Source organism: Perca flavescens, chromosome 1 (genome assembly GCF_004354835.1).
Source record: "Perca flavescens isolate YP-PL-M2 chromosome 1, PFLA_1.0, whole genome shotgun sequence".
Taxonomy (NCBI): Eukaryota; Metazoa; Chordata; class Actinopteri; order Perciformes; family Percidae; genus Perca; species Perca flavescens.
In genome coordinates, this window is record NC_041331.1 from 11,579,362 (window position 1) to 11,604,260 (window position 24,899).

General features: G+C 41.5%; 1 protein-coding gene across 2 annotated transcripts in view; it reads left to right on the forward strand.

Annotated features, from left to right (window-relative positions):
- The first annotated feature begins 16,027 nt into the window (after positions 1–16,027).
- Positions 16,028–24,899, forward strand: part of si:cabz01068815.1 (Solute carrier family 51 subunit beta) — a 16,617-nt gene continuing 7,745 nt past the window's right edge. The window contains exons 1-3 of one of the 2 annotated variants that reach the window (XM_028579969.1): positions 16,028–16,334; positions 20,077–20,118; positions 20,203–20,592. In XM_028579969.1, the coding sequence (XP_028435770.1) occupies positions 20,079–20,118; positions 20,203–20,592 (430 nt within the window). In that variant the 5' untranslated portion in view covers positions 16,028–16,334; positions 20,077–20,078. Of the gene's footprint in view, positions 16,335–16,380; positions 16,470–20,076; positions 20,119–20,202; positions 20,593–24,899 lie in introns of those variants that run through there. The other variant, XM_028579960.1, reaches the window with a different exon arrangement.

Consider the following 24,899-nt stretch of genomic DNA (forward strand, 5'->3'; position numbering starts at 1 on the left):
GACAACAGGCAACCATACACACTGGAGATGCCTACTCAGTCAATGGCTCCCAGTGCTATGCCACAATTTCAAAGTCTTTACTTTGATGAACATTCAGTGTGGACACATATAAAGCCAGTTATAGACCATTTCCAGAAAAATAAATTACCATGCAATTGACAACTCAGTATTGCAATCGAGCAAACTGCTTACTCATGAGCAGTATTCCTTATACATGAGGATTCAAGCGGGTCACCTGGAACTTCTCGGCGCGTTCTCATGGAAAGGGTGCACATGATGGTGTGTTGAAGCGTAAGGCAGACATGCATGTTCTCAGAAGCAGGGACCTTCAAACCCCAAGGGATCTATATGACTATTTACAGAAGAGCTTGGAAAACATCACAATCAAGTGGATAGAAGAAGAAGAGATCTCTGCCATGGATGAAATGCTCCCTCCTTCAGTACGTCCATTGACTGGAATCAGTAGTGCACACCAAATATTTTACAGAGCCCTTAGCTGTTTCTGCAAGTACCCAGAGATCTGTACCTGTCACAAGACAAGCAAACTTGAGTTTAACAGTGTCTTTCCTGCTTTTCTTCCCCTGTGCCCATTCAAGCCACCATAGCTGCCCCACTGTAGACCGCGAAGCCCAGCCAGAAGAAGCCACATCATGTGAACCTAACCTTGAGACAAGTTCAGATGAAGAGGAAAAATACATGGGACAGTTTGTTATTGTCAAGTGTGATGACAAACTGTATGTAGGACAGATCATGGGGATGAGGGATCACAGGTGAACTGTATGCAACAACTTACAAAATGCTTTTGTCTGGCCAAAGAAATCAGACTGCATTTTCTATAATCACAATCAAATTGTCTGTGGAATATCAGAACCCCAGCCATGCAGCCAGTTTGCAAGGCTCTTGACTTTGGACTGGTTAATATGAAGTTTTGATCACAAAGAAACACAAACTTCAGTTGACATAGCAAAACACATATTACTAATTTATGATAGTTAGTTGTTTAACTCATGTATGAGAATAAATGTATGCCCTGTAAATGAATGTTTTAAATGAATGTTTATGATATACATATAACCTCAATGTTCAGCAAACTTGTTGCATTAAATGAATGTTTTAAATAAATGTGGCATACTTGTATGATTTTGTACTGCTTTTGTATGAATGTTAAATGCATATAATACACTTTTTTGCATGACAAGTTGTGGTTCATCCTATGGTGTGACACTACATCATTTGGTGTGACATTCATAATTGTGACAATAAAAAGGCTTTGTTTAGTTATAAATAATAATAATAATTAAATTCAATTTTATTTAGTATAGTATCAATTCATAACAAGAGTTATCTCAAGACACTTTACAGATAGAGTAGGTCTAGACCACACTATAATTTACAAAGACCCAACAATTCAAGTAATTAGAGAGTAAAAAGAGCAAGCATTCAGTGCGACAGCGGTGAGGAAAAACTCTCAGGAAGTAACCTCGGACAGACCCAGGCTCTTGGTAGGCGGTGTCTGACGGTGCCGGTTGGGGGTGTGATGAACAGTGACAACAATAGTCATAATGGATCAGTGACTAGAAATAGTAGTTGTAGTAGTTCATGGCATAGCAGGGCACTGCAGGGTGTCACAGGGCGTAGCAGGGTATAGCAGGGCATCACAGAACGTAGCAGAGCACTGCAGGACGTAGCAGGGAACTGCAGAGCATAGCAGGTGTAACAGGGCATAGCAGGGCGTGCAGCAGGACCACGGCGACAGGCTGCAACCATGATTTAGGGGCCACCCTAATCCAGGGAAACATGCTGGGCGAAAAGAATACATATGGACTCCGGGGAATAAGCTCCCCAGTGCTAGGTTAGTAACAAGCATTTCTGGAACATGGAAGCACACAGATGGAAAGAGAGAGGAGAGAGAAGCTCAGTGTGTCAAAGGTCTAAAACTATAACAGCATAATTAAGAGAGACAGGTTAAGGAGAGGAGCCTGGTTGGGCTAGAACTCTCCCCAACCGGATCGGGCTGTACTGGCCTGTCTCCCTCTACTTTGATTATATCATTGATTATATGGTAGATGAGTCTAACAACTATGAAGAGAAGCAGAGAAGAGAAGGGGTGCCGTGTCTGAAGCTACACCCTCCCCCGCCGGTCTAGGCGAACGCTGCAACTCCTCACTCCCTAACTATAAGCTTTATCGAAGAGGAGAGTCTTAAAGATGAACTGAACTGGAATTTGATTAAAGGTGATATAACAGATGTATTTTATTTCTTCTCGTTGGTACAATGATTAAAATGGCTGAATTTGTTAAAAGGGGTAAAATGGTACATTGAAAGTGTTGTTACATGGGCGCCACCATGTTGGAATTCCACAATCTGCTACGTCACTGGCATGGTAAGCAGCCATAGAACATAAACAGTCAGAGGCTAACGGACATGGCTTTTAACGAAAGACTATTTAGAGAGCTGTACATTTGATACAACAGGGTCACTAGTGAGGGTTATGTCAAACAGACTGAAACCTGAGGCCATACCCTCAAAGATCAACTTTTCAGGCTACAGTACAGGGCAGACCGATAGACCAACTGCAAGTACCAACACCAGCGATGCTATCTGCCGCAGAGACAGGGCACTAAAACGCTCACATCAGGCAGAGGACAGAGAGGTATGTTTAGCTGTTATCCAGCATGCTAGCTAGTCTACTAGGCAAAGGGCTGGATGTAACGTTGTTGTCACATACACAAAACACGTACATATTCACTTACACACACAAATAAAGCTTTATAGCTTTCAACAAAACTGAGACTGACACACTGGCCATTCATTGAAATTGAGTCACAAAACCAAGCTAGATACCAAACGCTCCAACCTAGGGAAAGGGCTAGCAGCTAAACACGTTGGAAACACTTTTGTCAAACTCCACAAGCTAGCACTCTGACCATAGACTCTATGAATAAATCCTGACTCCGACGATATCACAGATTAATAATAATGCGGTACTAACTAAACCACAGCAGGTCTGTAAACAAACTCTAATGTCCCTTTCTACTCACCCTGATGCTAGCTGATGTCCACCGCCTCAGGGCACATCGTTGATGCAGAGGGAGTTCAACTCGCAGAAAAAGCCGCTACTTCCATAGTAAAAAGGTATCTGTGCAGTATCCATTTGTGCAATATCCATCAAAGACCACAAGGAAAAAATCTGCCAACTCTTCACTAACCTAAAGTAAACGGCAAAACTCGTGAATCCTCCGTGCATCTATGGTCAACCTGGGATGACTCTCCTACGCAGCAAACTTTTTTTTTTTTTTTACTTTATTTATTTTGGTTTTAACATTTTGCGTGTAGCTAACTTAACAAGCGATCCCATTGGATGAATTTGTCAAATCACATTTTCCATTTATCTGCATCGATTTTCTAAAACGCAAAGGACCTTCTCTATTATTTAATGACCATGATATATAAGCAGTCCCTATTTCCTAAAATGCATAATGTGCTTGGATACAATAAATGAAATGAGAGTGCATGACAGTAGGCTACAGCCCTCCAACCTCCCACCACATTTCCCTCTTATAACACCATTGGTCCATTAATAATTTACTGTGTACATTACAATGCACATCATGCAAATGCAATCTAATGCATATTTTAGACACAACTTTGTATTGTATGCAATATTTTGAGACAAAATGAAATGATACATAACATAACATTAGGAAACATAAACCACAAGAAAACAAATACTACTACTTCATCAGCACAATATTTATTAGTTTGTAAATGTGTAGTGCACAAAATGATCTTAGAGCTCTTTACAACTTCTCCCCCCTCTTTCCCCTTCCCCTCAGATCAAGCAGGCCTGTATGTCTACAGTAGGCAGTGAAACAGTGAATGACGATCAGGACATTCTGTGTGAAGCCAGAGTCAGTTTATCTGTTGGTACCCAGACAGACCTAGTTGAGGCGAATATTCATGAGGGCAGGAAAAAGCAGTTCAGGAGAGTAGCTACACTAACTGATGACCTGGTCAACATTACAACACTCATCAATGACCATCTCTATTGCCCTGCTGTGGAAAACTTTGGCCACCCTGACAACAAATCTGTCCCCAGAACCTCAACACCACAGCACACTCGGGAAGTGTCATTTCAGCAAAGCTGCAGTGAAGTAGAAGAGGATGAGGTGTCTTTTGGAGACCACAATGAGGACTTTTGTTTCACAAGTGATGACAGTGCCAGTTGTAGTGATGTAGAGGAGGAAGAGGAGGAAGACACAAACTGTATTGATGACAGAAAAAGCATTGTCAATAACAAGCAGTTGTTAATGTTGTTTTCCATGTGTCACTTTGAAGGTTGTGGCAAATGCCTAGAAGAACCACCAGCCTTGTCCAACAGTGGTTTTGGGGTGACTGTAAAAACACTCTGTGTGGATGGCCATAATTACATTTGGCATTCGCAAAATCAAATTAGGGGTGTCATGGAGTGCAACATCACTGTTCCGGCTGCTGTGTTTGTGAGAGGGAATGAGTGCAGTCCTTTCCTGGAGGTATGTGAAACCATTGGTTTGGAGGCCATGTCAGAAAGGCAGTGGTATAACATCCAGAAAGCCTACGTCATACCGGAGGTCAACTATGCCTGGGCTATTGTAAGGAATAAAAATAATCAGTCAAGCTGGCTATGCTTTATGAGGATACAAATCATAGTTGAATTATAGTTGTGTTTAGTGGAAGAGCACTGTGACAGCTTAGTCATGCAAAATGAGAAAAGGATACTGTTGTACGTGCAGAAAGCAGCACTGTATGACGGTGGTCAGAAAGCAACAAGAGTGCAGCAACAAAGTTAATATCAGTTTGATATCAGTTTGACCATGAGAATAAGTTACTCCTCAACCTGTGACAGGCAACAGCAGCGCATTGTTCTCTCTGACCATCAGCATAGTTAAAGTCTGCCTAAGAACTGATAAAGAGGGCGTGTGCCAAAAGACTGGGACCAGTATGTGCACCAACCAGGGGAGGCTAAGTCTAAACCACGGTACTCCTCCAACTTTTAATAAACAAATCAAAATGCTCTTAGCGACTGATATATGAATTCATGTATAAGCCAGAAAATTCAGTGATGAGAGAAGCCTGTGTGCCTGCTCAATTGGACCCGTGTACACGTTTATGCTCTTATGATTTTACTTAAATAAATACTTGTTAAACTTTTAAATCCTCTCCTTGCCTACTTAGTGGATTCTGAAACGCACAGACCCCTGTACAAAAGAGTGGGCCCAATCCAAGACATTAAAACAATTTTAGATCTAAGTTATAATGACACTCTAAACCAGGAAGGTGGAGGCTGTGGCGATGGAGGCAAGTTTTGCCAGCAGCAGCGGTGTGAGGCAGCAAAGGAGTAGCAGGAAGCAGTGAGGAATAGGGAGGCATTTAAATGGCTGTAATTGGTTGTGACTGTTGGGAATGATAATTCATATAGTGGGCATATGACTTCCGTGTCCTGCATGAACTAACTTATGCGATGCTTAATTGAATTTGGAAGTAGATAATAAAGACTAGAAGATGGGTAATGGGCAATTCCATTTTCCAATTTATGTTATTACCATTTTATCACTCCTTCCAACGTTAATCTCTTAAACATTAGCCATATCCCTAAAAAAAAAAAAGAATCAGGAATAGCTTCCATAAGGTCTTATATGTGATGTCTTTTGATAGGTTAGAATATCAGGAATATGAATCTGTTGAAAAAAATATGACACAATTGAAGCCAAATTCTCCATTGAAGTAGAGCTTAGATAAGGGCCCAAAAAATCCCGTGCACGTTGTGTCCAAGCCCGGCTCGGCCTGACACATTAACTGTAATTATGAGCCCGAACCCGAGTTAACCCCTACAATTTTTTAATACGTGGGCCGTTATAACTGACGTTGTCAACTACAATTCCGAGTTGTTTGAACTACAGAAATCTGTTTAGAATGATCTTAATGAATAATGCAACAAGGACGAAGCATGCAAACTGCGATGTTTGTTTATTCAGAATGGAATGGATCGCAAATGGATCCAAATGAAGAAATCTAAAAAAAAACTCGACCCTAGCTCCCTTCCTCAGCCGAATAGTGTGGGTAACAGATCAAGGCAGCAACATAATGAAAGCCCTGGAACCATATAGGTTTCTTGTCTCTAAAACATAATTAATACTGTCCTTCGCCACGGTCTGCATGCTGACGCACAGTGCTGCAGATGGGGGAGACACGATGTAGCACAGTTTACCTCACACTCAAGTCAGTGCAGGACATGTACCCTACCCAGAGCTACGGGAGAAGCTGGGTATAGCTTTCTCCCCACTGAATTAGGCTTATAAAGTAATGATTAAAAAAACACAAATGCTTGATTAAGGGCCCGGCCCTGGACGAAAATATCGTCCAGGTCGGGTCAAGTTTGGGCTCAGGCTGAGGCAGAGAATCTAAACTCTACATTGAAGGCAATTTAATTAATAGAGTATCTTCCACTCTCCTCGTGGGGGTAACTGTTGACGAAAAATGCTGTTGGAGAAAATGGGAAAATCATTAAGAAACTTTGTCCACTTCTTAATAGATCCTGTTTATTGAAGTATTATAGTTACATTTATCCCTTTCTTATGTATTGTAATGCTGTATGGGCCAGTACATATCCCACACACTTACACAAACTTCATTTAAACTTCAGAAACGATTCGTTAGAATTGGTACAAATTCAAAGCCCTGGATCCATCTTCTTATTCTTTAAGCCTAAAATACTATCTATAAAATAAACATTCTGAAAAGATCTTTATCTACAAGGTCAAATACCAGGGCCACACTATAGCAGACCATTTCCAACCATATGTCCATAATAACACAAATTTTCATTCTATGACGAGACAAACAAGCCTGCTGTACCTTCCTCCTTCTCGTACCACCAGAGGGCAGCACTTTATAAAATACAGAGGTGTTTTACAAGGAATGAACAGCTCATCCTCCCTACCTGTATACAAAAGAAAACTAAAAGAAAAATTGTGCTCAGTTGATATCTAGCCTCCTGACTGACAACTATTGTAATGATTTACCAGCTTTTTAAACCCTTCTTCGGCTTTTATTATCTAAATCTCCTGCCTTTTTCAGTAATCAACATTTTATTGTCATCATTTTTTTATTTTAACCAAATTGAATTTAAGCCTGTAATATTATTGTTATTCTATTTACTGATTATTGAGTTTCAGTTTTAGTTATTTTATGTCCTTTTTTTCCCGTATTTAATATAATCATATATAAATTACGTTTTAGTGACCTTGTGAGGTTTCACTATAAGCCCCCCAGATTTCTGAGCTCATCAGCACACTCTTTCTCTTTCCATGTTAAAGACATATGTTGTGATTTATGCTGTATTGTTTTCTACGAATGTGTGCAAACCAATAAAACCAAAACCAAACATCCATAGCGTAGTCAGTGGCGCAGTCGTGGTCAGCGGTGTTTACTGCTTATTATTATTTACGTCGTTAATTTTCAGTCTGGCAGGTTTCAACAAATTTTTCGCCTCCATTTTCAAAAGTTTCAGTGCCAAGTTGGCTGCAGACTTATCCCTTTTTCCCAATTTGGCACTGAAACTTTTGAAAATGGAGGCGAAAAATGTATTGAAACCTGCCAGACTGTAAATTAACGACGTAAATAATGAAAAAAAACATGAAACGTAGAAAGCCCGCCCCGACAATTTAATTGGTCCAAACAGCTCTGGTTCGAGCATAGTTGCTCCACAACGGATCAGGTCCAGACCGAACTTCCCGACCTCAAATGTTGTGGGCGGGGCTAAGTTCGGCTTGCATCCAGGCTAGCTCAACCCGCCATCTTGGCGGAACTTCTCATGGAAAAAATAGAGGAGACGCTAAAACGATCGCTGCAGCTGGCGCGGCCGATCTGCTCCCAATTGCAGCGGGTGTGAACTGACAGATTGGATGCCACTCTGACCATTCTGTTGATTTGAATGGAAATGGCTTTTCTATGCATTTTATTTCTATGGTGTGGCCACTTTGAGTGACAGGTGGCTGTGGTGCTTTTTGTTTCTGACCCTGGTACAGAAGGCTTACCAGTGCTCTTTCTTCTTGAGGAGACTGAAGAAAGTTTTCTCATATTCTGGTGAACTTCTACTGCTGCTCCATCAAGAGCATCCTTACCAACTGACTGGAAATCACTGCATAGGTTGTTATACTGCTAAATGCATCACTGGTTCTCCACTCCCTGCCACGGAGTCCGTCAGAGACGCCTCTCATCCCAGCCCCAGATTGTTTCCTGTCCTTCCCTCTGGGAGGCCCTACAGGCATCTCCGTTCCAGGACCAGAAGGCTCAGGGACAGCTGCTTCCCCTTCGCTGTCAGCTCACTGAACTCTGCACCCAGGTGACCGCAACAATGTAAGCACCTCCCAATGTGTTCTGAGCCATCGGATCTCAGTGTGTCCTCAATGCACCCTGGCTGTCCAATTGTGATCCGATTAATCAGGACAGATGTTAATACCCGGTGTGAAAAGGACCCCCTGCCTCACTGGCTACAGGCTCACACTTATCAACCCTGCCAAACTATTGTATGTACACTTATTTAGCACGTTATACAATCTCACATACCTATACACTCAGCAATTAAATTGGGATTTGTTATGTGGTTTCAGGGTTGCCATGGGGGCAATTGCATGTGCATAGACCTCAAAATTTGTTTAATATAATTTAACAACCTATAAATTATATATAACAAGGTGGGACATTAAGCAAGGAAATTGTGAAAGTGTGTCTATGTTCCATCTACCTTATGTTATCTCAGATTAGTACCTACATACATGAGGTAATGTTTCATAATGCAATATCTCCAAAAGTTATAGACGATATTAATATGAGCCAAAGAAGAATTTCTGGCGTATTTGCCAAAGGGGGGCTTGGCAGTAGCTAATTCCTAGCTCGCGTGATAGTTTAGTTCGAACTACAACTTGTTAGCTTAATGTAACAGCTACTAAAGGCTTGAGGCAACCGGCAGAAACATATCTTGCGTTAGAGTTATAGTATCACTTTGCAAAAGTGAAACATTGTTTAAGCAGAATATCACAGCAATTTACATTCTGTTATTAAACCTGTCAGTGTGTGACCTATTACCCTGACATCCACTATCACTCTCTGCCATCTGTTCTGTCTAACTGACTGACACGTGCAGTACCTGTATTCCTGTGCAATAACAATAAAGTTACATTTTATCTAATCTTATCTAATCAGATACAAAGATCAGATACAGTTATGTCCTCCTCATTCCTTTATCTCTCCCTTAACACTGCTATAAAAGTAAAAGCCTTTAACAAGCCAATGTTCTAGCGCTCCGAGTGTGTGTGTGTGTGTGTGTGTGTGTGTGTGTGTGTGTGCAGGCGTTTGACCTTTGAGTCACTCACCCTCACAAACAGAAATACAAGGTTACTGCAAGGATGTCTAAACAGTAACCAAGCAACAGGGTCAAAGACCTGACATCTACCAGTGTGAACTTTGTTTTAAAGGCTCTGCAGTTCCTTTGTGAAAGCCAGTCTCTCTTTAATATCATGTGTAGATGCTACAAATACATCAACTCACACAGAAAGAAGACAGAAATGATTAAGTTGTGTCTGCCTTGACTTCACAGCTTTTCCTCAATTTTTTCTCAATACGTAAGCACATAATTACATGTCCAGTCTAAACCCTGTGCCTATGATGACAGTTTGTCACATTCAGTGTTGCAGGCTCCTCCCTCTGAACTTTGTTAAAAAAAAGATCTTTGGAAATCTGTGTTTGCTGAACAATCCTACTTTCCCTCCTGCTTATCTCGGCCACGGACAGAACCTCATAGAAGTGAGTACACGTACAAATACCTAACTCTATTTTTATATGTAGTTCTGAATTCATGGTAGAACATAATATCATCACAGTCTGCCAAAATGGGATTAGTTAGTGTGTGGTTATGTTTACCTCAGCATATTGATGTATGTTTTCTGTACCTTTTTTTTAAAGTAGCAGTGTTACAGGCCATGTGTGAAGCAGTCACAGCTTGTTAAATAGAAATAAAATTCTTTATTTTTATTTATTTTATTTCTTGTCATTTTACAGAATACAACAATATTAGGAGCACTACTCCTTATCAGTGCAATACACACAAGACAAAAACAATTGAAGCAAGCAAACATTCACGTAACATAAATAATTAATAAAATAATGTCATTTTGCACTAGAATAAATAAATACATTTCACTGGCATGGATGTAATTATTGCACTAGAATAAAAGTATACATTAAGGTATACATAAACAACCCGTTCTCACTCCGAACTCGTAAAACACGGACGTTTGGACAGTGGCTGTCAGCGTCTGAAGCGACGAAAAAAGCGCCCTTCAGCGTGTTTATAGAACGTACCGGGGAGAGCAGCATGTACGGGTTTAGCGAGTACTATGTAAGGGGGAAATTTTGCGTAGGGAGGGAGGTTGGTCGGGGGTGGTGGATGGGTCAAACACAGGACTTTCACCCACGGAAACGTAAGCCCACCCACGACCTTTCCCTAAACTTAACCGTCCCGTTCCCGCGAGTCAAGGAAACGTAAGTCCACCCACGAGCTTTTCCTTAACCTAACTGCGTCAAAAGGGGCACCGATAGTCCCTACCAAGCGCGTTTAGTTAAAGCGCGTTACATGACGCAAAAGGAGACTTTTAGCGTCAATAACAACGACAAAGGCACCTGACCAAGCGTCCGTATTTTACGAGATGGGAGTGACAATGTGTTGAGATAAATGTAATCATTTAACTGGTATGGATGCATAAAAGCAGGGACGTGCACAGACATTTTGGGGGGCAGGGAAAAATATGGAAAAATGGAAATAATAATCAATTTTTAAAAGATGTAAATAAAACGTTAAATATATATCACAACAACTCTGACTACCTTACCAATTTATTTTAATTCCCTCACCCTCACAATTGTATAAAATAATCTTTTGACACACTTTTTCGTATTCACTTGGTTTATCACAAGAGCACCAACAGCAAAGCAAACTTTGCCACAATGTTCATGTTTTCTATGCTACTGGTTTTATTTAGAATAACTGACAGAACCAAGGGGGGCATAGTTTCACTAATAATTTGTTTTTGTTTGCATATGGCAATAAATCATTAAAACAATCAATTGTTTTGGTGTTATCGGAATAAATAATACTTTAGAATCAACAAAAATCTTCACACTAAATTGTGAAAGGCTGTTGCTGCAATTTTGTCAAGTTAACATAATGAAAAAACATGTATTATTAAAAGAAGAGGAGCCTACTTTACGAAGGACGAAGTTACTGTTTAATGCAAGACACTTTTATCATGTAGTGGTCAATTTAGTGATGTTGGTCTATTTTGCTTCCATGTCTTCTTTTACTCTAATGCACGTGTCAAACTCAAGGCCAGCGGGCTGAATCCGGAACCTCGCAAATTTATTTTTTTACTACACTTAAAGCTAAAATGCGTAGTTTCTGGCGCTTCCACATCATATAAGACACGGAGGATTAAAAAAACATAATGAACTCTTCAGAAAAGGTAATTATCTTCACTCAAGTTTCTGTGCAGGAAAGTTACCGGACGAAACTATCTTTTGAACAGTCTGGAGGTGTGAGCTTCAGAGGTGTCAAAAGTATTCACATTCATTACTCAAGTAGAAGTATAGATACTAGGGTTTGAAAAGACTTTTGTAGAAGTTGAAGTATCAACTCAAGCTTTTTACTTAAGTAAAAGTGTAAAAGTACTGGTTTCAAAACTACTTAAAGTATAAAAGTAAAAGTAATGTAAGGCAGAGATCTTCAACAAGGGGTCCTCAAAGTTATTGCAGGGGCCCTCCAAATTATTGTAAATTTTTTAGTCTTTTTATTATCTTTGAGTCTTTTAAAATTAAAATGCCTTAACATAATTCCAACATATTATTAGCAAACATAAATTCCCACTGATGATAAGCTTACTGGCCTATAGGTAAGGTAGTCCCTAAGATATCAGCCCACAGATAGTTAATCCTAGATTTACCGTGCCACATACAGTATGTCACATACAGTATGTAACATTAAAATATGATTTATAAAATCATGCCAACAATTAATATTTTAATAGCTTATGAAAAAATTGTATGTAAGAATGCTTTAGGTTGCCCTAACTGTTATTGTAGGCCCAGTTTAATATGCAACTTAATTTCATACAATATGTAGTAGGTGGTCCCTGCTACATCTCACTTTAAGTAAAGGGGTCCTTGGCTTAAAAAACGTTGAAGACCCCTGCTGTAAGGGGGAAACAATGCCATTAAGGACAATAGCTTAACCCCAAAACATTAGGACAAAATCATGACTATAATAATGTTATATTAAAATCATACCTGCAAACTCAGAAGGGCTGAAAAAGGTGACACATCTCTTCTGTGTTTTTCAGACAACGGCAGCTACAGGCTGGTGTTACAATCCTCTCCAGTGAAATACAGACACACTTTACACCGTTTAGCGGTCAGAATTTTAACCATGTTTACTCCCGCTGCTAGCTAACCGTAGGCTAACGTTAGCTGCTGCCAACTGTAGTGTTAACTAGCGTCCCGTGCTGCGATGTTTCAGTTCCCTCTAACGTCCGTTTTCGGAGCATCAGAGAGAAGCGCAGGCATCTAAGTGGCACCTAAATAAGGCACCGAAATCAGCGTTGCTATTCGGTCCGGTAGATAACGGTCGTTAAAGCACCGGTGGCGTATTAGTACCGGGTCTGTGCAGGTTTGATGGATCGCGTACAAACCAATAGGGTGTCGGAATGACTATGTTTATACTTCTCATCCAACCACAATCAAATTCACTCTCTCCGGATGGAGCGATCTGGATAGGGTTTTTTGTGTGTGTTTTTTTTTAACGATGACGAGCCGGAATGAAAACAAGCCGAACTGAAATATGAGTAACGAGGCCATTTTTAAAATGTAAGGAGTAGAAAGTACAGATAATTCCGTGAAAATGTAAGGAGTAGAAGTAAAAAGTATGCTGTAAAATAATTACTCCAGTAAAGTATAGATACCCAAAATTTCTACTTAAAGGTCCAATATGTAATATTTGTACTGTAATAAATCCAAAAATGACACCAATGCCTCATCAGATATTAAGGAAACATGTTAAACTGAAATACTATCTTTTCTGACAACAATGCTAATTTCAATATTTTTCTTTTTGAAATTTACATTCCGTGACGGAATTTATGTTTATGTTTTGATCTGTGTGTTGTTATCAACGGCCCAGTTTGACAGGCAGGCCGGGTTGCCAGATATACCTGTAAAAACGTAAACCCAGTGCGCTACAGCTGTAACGTTAGTACAGCCATGAAAGCAGCAAACAAACGAACAAGATCAACGGAGATAGATTCTACATGACATAAAAAAAAGAAAACAGCATGTTTCTAACAGTTGCGTGACCAGAGACGTAACAACCCCCTGGTAAATATTGGAGATGTATTTGAAAGATGGAGACAGCTTAGAGCCCAAAAGGACGCAGAGTTGGCTTATTTTCTCCTGAACCGGTAAGCATTAGCTCCACGCTAATTTATCACAGCTACTAGGGACGGCCATTTTTTGTCATTTCAACATTTGTGTACTCACATTGAATTATATAGCTAGAGTAACCGAGTTGGTTACTCGCAAAAACAATTGAGACATAGCCAGTAAAGTGATCCCGACTGGTCCTGGCTAACGCCGCCATGCTAACCCTGCTAACTGTTAACGTTACCAGGAGGACCAGGCATGCAGCCCATGGCTGTTTACAGCGTGTAGCCTCTTCAGCGGCTGGAGCCGACAACGGTGAGTTATTTTAAGCCACGACAGGGGGGCTGTAAATCGGAAAGAGGGGACTATGAGTTTGCAGTGTGTTTAGCGATTGTTGCCGTAATTCTAAGCCAATGAAGTGTGTTCCGTCGGCAAGGTAGTGGTATTTTTAGCGTTTCGTATTGTAATTCTAAGCCGAGGAAGTGTGCCTGACCGGCGTGTGGAGAGGACAGTGAGGTTGTTGTGTTTTTAGCGGTTCATACTGTAATTTTAAGCAGAAAAAGTGTGTCTGTTAGTTGGTTACAGAGCTCCACGTGAGCACGGGCTTTTATGACTGTCAATATAGCCAGCATCTAACGTTAGCTATTCGGCTGTGCTGTGGAGTAATGTCTGTCTATGTGAGACTAGCATCTACCGTTAGCTACTCCTCTGTGTTGTGGAGTAATGTCTGTCTATGTGAGACTAGCATCTACCGTTAGCTACTCCTCTGTGTTGTGGAGTAATGTCTGGCTATGTGAGACTAGCATCTACCGTTAGCTACTCCGCTGTGCTGTGGAGTAATAACTGGCTATGTGAGAAAAGCGTCTAGCAACATTGTTGTGAATGCTGCGGTCTCAGCCTGGCAACCCCCGTGAACTTCGAGTCTGGGCAGGAGGGGGCGGGGGAAACGACTCTCCAGTATTTTGAATTGGTAGTGCAGTAACTATTTTAACCGCTAGCTGCCAGTATTACACACAATATTACATATTGCACCTTTAAGTAAGGTAACGAAGTATTTGTACTTCGTTACTTGACACCTCTGGTGAGCTTTGAGTGCTCTGTAGCGCCTCCCAGAGGGTAACGAACAGGTGATGGCAGGGGTGGGTCGCATCTGACCGGATGTTGTTAGCTCTGCGGAACTGAATGTGTCCTCCAGAGAGGGCAGGGTGAAGTCCAATAATTTTTTTCCCGCAGTTTTTATGACTCTGTGGAGACTTTTATGGTCGGCCTCTGTAGCTACTTTTCACATACTAGGTTAATAATGAGTTCCTTTGTCTTTTTGATGTTCAAGTGTGAGGTTTTTGTCCTTGCAGCAGTCAACCTGCCAACCTGTCTATTTCCTCCCTGTATTGTGTTTCATTGTTGTTGAAATCGGTACCACCACTGTTGTGTCATCTGCATATTTGATTGTGTTTGTGGGATAAGAAATGCAGTCACAATGTGTAAGGCGAATGTAATGGGTGTGACGTCGTGGCCCTGGTGAGGGCGGAGGTTATTTAGGGACACCGGTAATTTGCGCTCTCTCTCTCTTTGTCTCTATCGGCCCGCAAAGTCAGGAAGTGCAGCGGGGTGTACATGTGCGACGGCCAAACATTTTGCCTTGTGAGTGCAGAAGACTGCAGTGACAGAATACGGGTTGCTGTATAGGTGTGCTGTAAAACAAATCCAGTCAGCTGTTCAGATGACCTCAAACTTGGAGCGGAGATAATGATTTATCAGTCATAACGACACTAAAAACATGCTGCTGGTCTGAATGAAACGTAAATGACTTAAAGGTCTGTTTTCGAGTGCAACATTGCCTGTCATTGTTTTTTCCCCACATTCATTTATAGTAACGGGCATTTATTTGTACAATTGGTTTTCTTTCTTAATTGGGTTTGTTTGTTTTCTTTCATTTGATATATTATTTTTATTATTATTATTATTATTAAAGGGTAAAGTGCAATATCACTGACGGGCGCTGTGCAATTCTAAGCCTGGTTATAGGCTCAGATATAGCTTTGGAGGCCCCTTATTGCCTGTTAGTGTGGTTTGAGGTGTTGTTTTCTATTATTCCTTGCATGGAATTAATGTTTTAAAGTGTGTAGTGTTAATTTGTTCTTTTGCTCTGTTATTGTGTATATTGGGCCCTAAAGCATATCAATAGTCAATGTGCATTATTTGCTATATAAGTGATTGTGTCGATGCCATTGCACTTTCCCCGTTAAAGTTGTATTGTACTGTATAGTTCCATGCTGGCCCTATTGGCCTTTTCCTATTAGTGTTTTTAATCTATGCCAACTTTGTGAATAAACTCCATTCATATTTTGTAATTGGCCTCTCGTCCTGCTTTGTTCTGGACACTTACCCGTTTCAATCACTACACGAATACAGCATGGGACTCCGAACACAACCCTGTGGCGACCCAGTGCTGAGGGTCAGAGAGGTGTGTGCCAAGTCTGTCTTTTTTGGATACTCTTTAATCCACATGTACACAGGGTGTTATTGAGACCCAGGCCAAGCAATTGGGTCGCCGTGTTTTCTGTGGAGTTCTGTCATTTGTTAAGTTTTTTTTTATTTATTATTTACATGCCTAATCAATCATTCAAATAAATCAATCAAATGTTTACTTTAAACCAAATAAATGGCGAAAATAACACTTATGGAAGGACGTTTGCGGTTTAGCTGCCTCTTTAAGAGCAGTGTGCTGTGAGTAGCCTACAGGTGACCGGTGATTATAGGCTGCGTGAAAAGGAAGCACGAGATTCATTTAGTTTGTGATGACTTTCAACCCGGCGTGCAGCCACTTGGTAAGCTCTCTCAATTTCAAATGTTTTCTTATGTGTTTATGATATACGCTTCATGTTGTCTGCTGTCGCAATGCTATGTTGTTGTACTGTGTTTACGTCCCGTCCGTTGCATGTTAAAGATAACGCTATGCTTCGGTAGGTCTAAGCAGGTTGGTTAACTGATAAAGATAACGCTATGCTTCGGTAGGTCTAAGCAGGTTGGTTAACTGATAAAGATAACTCTATGCTTCGGTTGGTTAACTGATAAAGATAACGCTATGCTTCGGTAGGTCTAAGCAGGTTGGTTAACTGATAAAGATAACTCTATGCTCCAAAGTTGTAAGTTAACGAGGTGGCGAAGCTGTGGGATGAAGCTGACGTTCAGACTTGTGACATTGCTGCACCGTACGTGTCCGTTCGTGTTTACTTTCTTTAAGAAGTGTAGGCTATTACCTGGTTTCACTTTGTGAACAAAAAGAAATAAACGAACAAATGTGGAATACCGAGTAATGTCCTTTTGTACACTGGGTTGCCCTTTCCGTGGGGAGAACACGGAACAATCATGCTGGGGATGATGGTATTGAATGCCGAGCTGTAATCAATGAAAAGCATTCTCATGTAGGCTACGTCCCCTTCTGGTTAAGGTGTGTGAGTGCTATGTGGAGGACAGTGGCAGTCGCATCTTCTGTGGATCGGTGTGCTCTGTAGGCATACAGGTGCTGGTCAAGTTTGGCAGGATGGCAGGATTTTATGTTATAGGACCAGTTTCTCAAAACATTTTTGTGATTATGGGAGTAAGTGCTACTGGTGTGTAATCATTTAAAACAGGTTACTCTGTTTTGGCACTGGTATAATTGTGGCTGACTTGAGGCTGATGGGTACAGTGGCCTGGGACAGGGACTGATTTAAAAATGTCTGTAATAATAACCTCTGCAAGCTGGTGGGTGTAGTTTCTAGTCACACTCCCTGGGATTCCATCTGGCCCTCCAGCCTTCTTGACATTAACAGAGCTGAAGATCCTCGTCACCTCGTGTGTCTGCAGTGTCAGAGGGGGGGGGGGGGTCACAAGCATCCAGTGGGGGTGGGTGTCCAGCTTCTCCTCCTACAGTTTCAAAGCGTGCACAGAAGTTGTTAAGCTCCTCTGCAAGGTAGGTGGCATTGTCAGGAGGCGGTTGATGGTTTCCCCTGTAGTTTTTAATGTCTGGATGCCTTGCCACATACGCGATGGGTCCCCGTTAGGAAAATGATCCTCAATCTTCTCCTTGTAAGCAGCCTTAGCCTGCTTAATGCCCTTTTTAGGGTTGTGTCTGGCTGTACTGTACTGGTCTTTGTGCCCTGACCTGAATTTCTTAATTCCACTCCTTCAGCAGAGCCTGGACCTCCTTGGTCATCCAAGGTTTCCTGTTTGAGAAAACTCTGATGCGTTTGTTGGTGGTTATGTTTTCAATACAGGTCCTTATGTAGCAGAGAACAGTAGTGGTATAAGTTTCTATGTTTCGGGTCAGAGAAAAGGCTCCAGTTGGGTCTTGATAAGCAATCCTGTAGTCGGCTCTGTGTGCTTTGCTGATATTACAGTATACACAGTCCAGAGTGGTAACCCCCCTAGTTACACATTTAAAGGTCCCAGGACATGGTGCTCTTTGGATGCTTTTATATAGGCCTTAGTGGTCCCCTAATAAAATTCAGCCTTGGTGCAGAATTACAGCCACTAGAGCTAGTCCCACAATGAGCTTTCCTTAGGATGTGCCATTTCTGTGTGTAGCTATTGAGGAGGAGAGAGGGGGGGCAAGGTGGAGGGTGGAGGTGTGGCCTTGACAAACTGCCACTTTGCTCATTTTGAAAGCCATCATGTCTTTCTCTCATGGGTGGGCCAAATTCTCTGGGCGGGAAAAGCAGAGAAAGGGGAGGTAACCTTGCTCCTTATGACCTTTTTATAAGGAGCAGATTCCAGATCGGCCCATCTGAGCTTTCATTTTCTCAAAGGCAGAGCAGGATACCCAGGGCTCGGTTTACACCGGTCGCCATTTCTAGCCACTGGGGGAACGCATATTAATGTTAAAAAAACCTCCATAAAGTGAATTGGATTGGATTTTCATGGATTGGGACCTTTTAACATGCTCGACTAGTAGTGCCAGTTTGGAGCACATCCCTGGTAGTAACGGGCAGATTGTTTGGTTCCCAGTATTGCTGCTTGCAGCGTTGTTGGGTGGCGTGCCCCCTTTTGAAGTGTTCTCGAGAACCACTCATCCAATGGTAAATGGTAAATGTACTGCATTTATATTAGTTCCTCTCTACCTTACCAGACAAAGCATTTTACAATCCGCCTCTTATTCACGTACACTGATGGTGGTGATGCTGCCATAGATGGTGCTGGCTTGCTCATCAGGAGCAACTTGGGGTTCTGTGGCTTGCTCCGCCTGTACTGTTCTTCCTCCTGAGCCCCAGCTGCAGTGACTACTCCACACTCAACACTGCACTCCGCTTTCTTAGATTTTAGATGTATTCGGATCTTGGCTCAACACCATTCAGTACCTTTATTTCAGCTACCTATGGCGGGATGAAAATGACATTGTAGCTTATAATTATTCTAGTAATTCATGTAACGTTAGCTTCTTGTAAAATTTCACCAATGTTTTTGCCTTGTGTGAGTGTAAAAAGTGGGGGGGGTGGATAAACTATATAATTGATTGTGTACGGGGCCGACAACGCCACCTAGGTTTTTTTTCTTGAGGCCGAGGACCTTATAAAACTACAATAATTCCAATTTAAAGTAGAAGATTAAAAACAGGTCCTTTGTACCGGGGGGAGAGCAGTAAAACAAGTGTATTAAAACAATGAATAAAAACCAGATGAGGAATAACACATTTATTTAAAAAGAATAAAAAACCAATTAAAATTCCTCCTTTTTTAAAAGAATTTAAAAACTAAAACGCAACCAACTAAAATCGAACAGGAGTGAGAGATTAAAATGTCCACAGGTCTCCGCTGGCAACCAGCTTCTTTATCGTTCGCCTCCTCGGAAGGGAGAAGTTTTACCTTCTCCCACTGTTGCCGCTAGCGATCGGTGTTTGAGTTTTCTCTCTCTGTTCCGCTCCGTCTGGGGTGCTCTCATTCTCTCCATGTTCTCCTGTTGGTCTCTTGTACTTCTTCGCGCTCAGTGTCTTCCATCTTCTATGTGTCTCTCCCATGTGTGTCTTCCATCTTTCCTCTGTTGCTGTGCTGCCCTTTTTTTATCTTTAAAAAAAAAAAAAAAAGTCAATCCCATCTCTGGCTCCCAGGTGCAAGTCATTAAGTCCTGATTGCTAAAATGTTCACTGGCGAAAGTAACATTAAAAACACACCACACGTTTTAAAATAAAAGCATGCAATATAAATGATAAAAACACAGCAAATAGTAAAACCACAGCAAATCCAATAAAAACCTGCTCAAATAAAATCAACTTCCACCCCGTGACATCAGGGACCTACAGAGATGTGGCAAATCCATGCCCCCGCTGCTGTAAAAAGCCTTGCAACAGCAATCTGCGTATGACTTCTTTTGCGTAATGGGATTGTTTGAAAGACACACACACACACACACACACGCACACACACCCACACCTCGATTTATAGCTAGATTTAACTTCAGGTGAAACAGAGATGCATAGTAGTGTGTCATCTCTGTAAAAATTACCCAATTTCCTCAAGTCCCTTTTTATGCTTTTTAATAAAAAGCTTAAAATTGCAGTGATTTTTTTTAATTACAATCTTTCACCCTCTTTAGATATGCTTGTTGCCTGGATCCCATTGTTTCTTCTCCTGCTAGGTAAGTTCATGCATCATTCACACACATGTAGGACTAACTTATATATTAACAACAATTAAAATAAACGTGTCCCTCTCACAACAGCTGCAGGGGCGAGGGCATTCATGATCCACAACAGCCAGCGCAGCCTGTGTCTGCAAGATTCAGCAGCTGCGGGTCAAGTCCTGCTGAAGAACTGCAACCTGGACTCAGAGTCTCAGCAGTGGATCTGGATTGATCAGGGCATGCTGATGTGTGTCCAATCGTCCAGATGTTTGTCAGCCCTGCAGAGAGAGCCTGTCCAGACTCGGCCCTGCTGGGGGCCCGAGGTGGATGCCACAGGGTTAATGTGGGATTGTGACCGGGGCAGACTGATCAGCAGGAACACTTCAATGCTGCTGTCGGTAGATGGCGGGCGTCTGATTCTCACACATGACGGCAAACACTCAAAGTGGAGATCTCTGGATGAGGGGGACCTCTGCCAGGAAAAACTCAGTAAGTCAGTGAGGATAACGGGAACGGAAAGAAAACCGTGAGCATGTAAACACACAGCATTCAAAGTCGGCCCCTCTTTCCCAGCTCAACGAGCCGGAGAGAGGGAGCGAGCAGTGGTGGTCGAGCATGCTAGAGAGGGAATGGATGCGCCATTAGCGAGAAAGCATTAGTTTAGAGAAATAAAACGTTACTTTCTGAATGTTACGCTCGGACACATTCTAAAGCGCAAACGCACCCACAACACTGTTGGAAGCTGCCTCATTTGCCAGATCTTGGGTGAATGCAGCCCACGCACACGCATCATCCAGAACGCTGTGCCTCTGGGCTCTGTGTGCCCCCCTCCCCTGGGTCAACCCTGTTGGGTCTTTGTTAATCATAGAGTGTGGTCTAGACCTACTCTATCTGTAAAGTGTCTTGAGATAACTCTTATGATTTGATACTATAAATAAAATTGAATTTAAACTGACACAATGGCACAAACAGCAGAGGAGAGAGACAAGGAGCAGGGCAACACCGAAGCACATGAAAACATCCCAGGGCATCAAAATAAAGACTCTTTCATTGGCCCATTCTCCCATGGCATTACTGTAACATCCGTCCTGAGTGTGAACAGCTCTAAGTACAGGTGTAATTGCACCCGGGACACATTGAGATCCGATCCCTCAGACCACATTCGGAGCTGGTGTGGGCCACATGTGGCCACATGTTTTAGCAGGCCCTATGCGTATGTGTCCTGGTACACATTAAGGAGGTCCCAGGGGACTGCTGGTACACAATAACCTTATTTTTAGTTTCATAAAACATACCCAAATTCACTAATATCTAGGATATTAATATAGACATTCATATTCTGATGTTGCAAAGTCTGCGGTTGCTTTTAAGAAGCCGTCTGAGGTCAAAAGAACGGCTGTAAAACGGTTTCACGTTTTGTTTCCTATAACTCCTTCACAATAAAAGTCCTCAACTATTTTGTTTGAAAGCTTTTATTTTGAAGCTGCAAAATCAGGTAATGTTGGGTTTTCATTGGGCCTGGCAAACTCAATTCCTTTTTAAGGATTCGGGTTATTCTGAGTCACTGACTAAACTGATCCGGGTTGTGCGAGTCACTTGAGTCAGTATTGCTAAATCGCCAAGAAACTCAGTCCTAGCCCATTGTCTTAGGACACTTAGTGTAGCACTATGTAAGCCAAAAGTTTATAAGTTCTTGATTCATCCACCCTTTCTAATTCACGGCCACAACATCCATCCAAGATCCATCTCCACAACATGCCACCACCACTGTGAAGTGCAGTTGTCCCTATATTCCTACTTTTCTGCCCTTTCTCTGCGACACTTTTGCCCATGGGGATGTCAAACGTGAGGGGGACCTCGTCCATGTTGATAATATGATCCGGTGACACGTTGTGTTCAGTTACCTGCTTTTCAACAAACTCACAGAAACTGTCGACCTGGTCTTGGAAGTCTGCTGGCATTTTCTGACACAATGTTGCCCGTGCTCTGATAGAGAGGCTGTTGCGTTGCATGTAGCGGTAACACCAAGAAGGCCTGCCTGCAAAGTCGGGCGTGGAGACGTAACTGCACTGTTGACAAGCCTCTCCCGACAGCACGTTGTTCAAGCACCCGTTTGTGGACTCGTTCCTCCAGCCCAGGGGTCTCATTTATAAAACTGTGCGTAGGATCCTTACTATAAGTGTACGTGCGCCCAAAAGCCCAAATTGGCGTACGCCGAAAAAAAGTCAGATTTATAAAACCGTGTGTACGCACACCTGTAAGCAATGTTCCCTTTATAAATCACAGATTGACTACAAGTGTGCGTACGTGGATCAACCTCTTATCCCGCCCTGTACACGCCCATTTTTAACTATAAATGGAAAGCACCTCGTGAATGCTGATCAGTATGTAAATGACCCTGGCAGTAGTTCTTCGTTACACCGAAACATGCCGAATCATGACGACTGGCGGAGAAAACAAACAAACAAAACCTCTCGGACGCTCGGGAATTGCTGCCAATTGAATTATAATTTCGGCCTGTTGTCGCACAGCGTATGGAAACCAGATCTATAGACTACCTTTTATTAATAAAATTTTCCAAATCAGCAGGCATTACGGTACTCGGGGACAGCTTTGATATATATATATATATATATATATATATATATATATATATATATATATATATATATATATATATATATATATATATATATATATAATAAGATTTAACAGAACTATATATTATATCCAACCAAGCCTTAGTGATGAAGTTGAAGATTATATATAATATTTATTTTAAAAAAACACTTAGGTGCCATTTCCCTCTGGAAACAGCCGGTTTCACCCAGAGTGGTGAGGACCTGTATTTGGACCGGGATGGTACGGTTCCGGCGCGTTGCCCTCTCTACTGGACCCAATTCAGTACATAGATCCAAGAGCGCAGCTATCTTACTATTACAGCTACATTAGGGAATTCAAATCGGCATATGAGCCAGTCATCGTCACGGTCCCTGAAGTCTCTTTTTCTCCTGATTCTTTCACTGTCCTCCTGCAGGGCCAGCAGTGCCATCATGCAGCATTACGCACGGGTTCACTGCAGCATTTATATGTTTAGTCTACAACAATTTGTGATTGTTAACACCTTGCTAAAATCACAGCAACAACTAGTGGTATCCCCCACCCCGAGATACAATTTGAAATCGAAATGTAATAGGCAAACACACTTTTCTTCATGCAGGGTTTGTTATAAACCGTATTAAATTATAGACCGATAACGACATAGAGCGTAATGATTGCATGAGAGCTTACGGCTGTATTTCCAGACTTTGACATTTGATGATATATGCACAGTTTTAAAGACAGATATTTACTTATTTACACTGTGTTGTGCAGTTATCTAATGGTAGGGTATTTGATGCTATCCTGTATTCCATGCAGTCGGGCCATCTCCTCCTCCTGCGCTCCGTAATATTATTATTATTATTATTATTATTATTATCTTAATAAAATATTAATGATTTTTTATTTGAGTTTGAGGTGTTTATGGAACAATTATCACTCAGTACAAGTGCAAATAACACTGCTGGATTTAATCTTCATATGGTGTGAAGAAATGTGCGTGAGGCATTATTTTTTAATACTTAAACATATTAAGAATAGCCTAACCCTTATTCCCACATGTACTTTCTGCAGTCTGACTTCAGTTCACCACCTCACCATCTGCGTCGCCAATTCCTTTTTTTGTCTCGGCTGCATATTTTACTACCTGCAGTTTTTAATCTGCAGACTAGAATTTTCTTTTTGGGGGCATTTTGTTTGTGTTCAGTCTCTCAGTTGTCTTTAAGACAATGTTTCAGTAAATTTGTTTCAGGGGTACAGGAGCAGCATATAGTTGTCACAAGCCTAGAGCGCCCTCTCGCATTCACAACATAACACAAACGCATATGGACCCAACATATTTCAAAAAATGCAAGTAAAAACGGTTTTGAATGACAGGGCACCTTTAACATTTAAAAACATGTTAAATTATATATGTATACATATATATTTTGATATATAAGTCGCAGGACCAGCCAAACGATGAAAGAAAAGAACACAAAGAAAGTGTGACTTATAGTCCGGAAAATACGCTAATGTTGCAAGAGGTTTGTGTGTGGAGCTGTTATCATTTTAGATTGAATTGTAGTAGGACTCAACTGATCCGAGTTAATGATACTAAAGACTTGCGACTCATGGGCTAATTTAAAGACACAGGTGAAAGATCCGAGTGAGTCACGACTCAAACAGGTTTAGTCTTCATCAGTAATGTACAGTGGGGGAAATAAGTATTTGACCCCTTGCTGATTTTGCAGGTTTGCCCACTTACAAAGAATGCAAAAATCTACAATTTTAATCATATGTACATTCTAACAGTGAAAGACAGAATCCAAAAGAAAATTCCAGAAAATCACATCATATGAATTTATTAAAATTGATAACCATCTGATGAGGAAAAACAAGTATTTGACCCCCTGGACAAACAGCATGTTAATATTTTGTAGAAAAGCCATTATTGGCCAGCACAGATGTCAAATGGTTTTTATAGTTGGTGACAAGGTTTGTGCACATTTCGGCAGGGATGTTGGCCCACCTCCCTGCAGACAGCCTCCAAATCATTCAGGTTCCGAGGTTGTCGCCTGGCAACTCGAATTTTAAGCTCCCTCCAAAGATTTTCAATCGGATTCAGGTCTGGAGACTGGCTAGGCCACTCCAGAACCTTGATGTGCTTCTTCTTCAGCCACTCTTTTTGTTGCTTTGGCGGTGTGCTTAGGGTC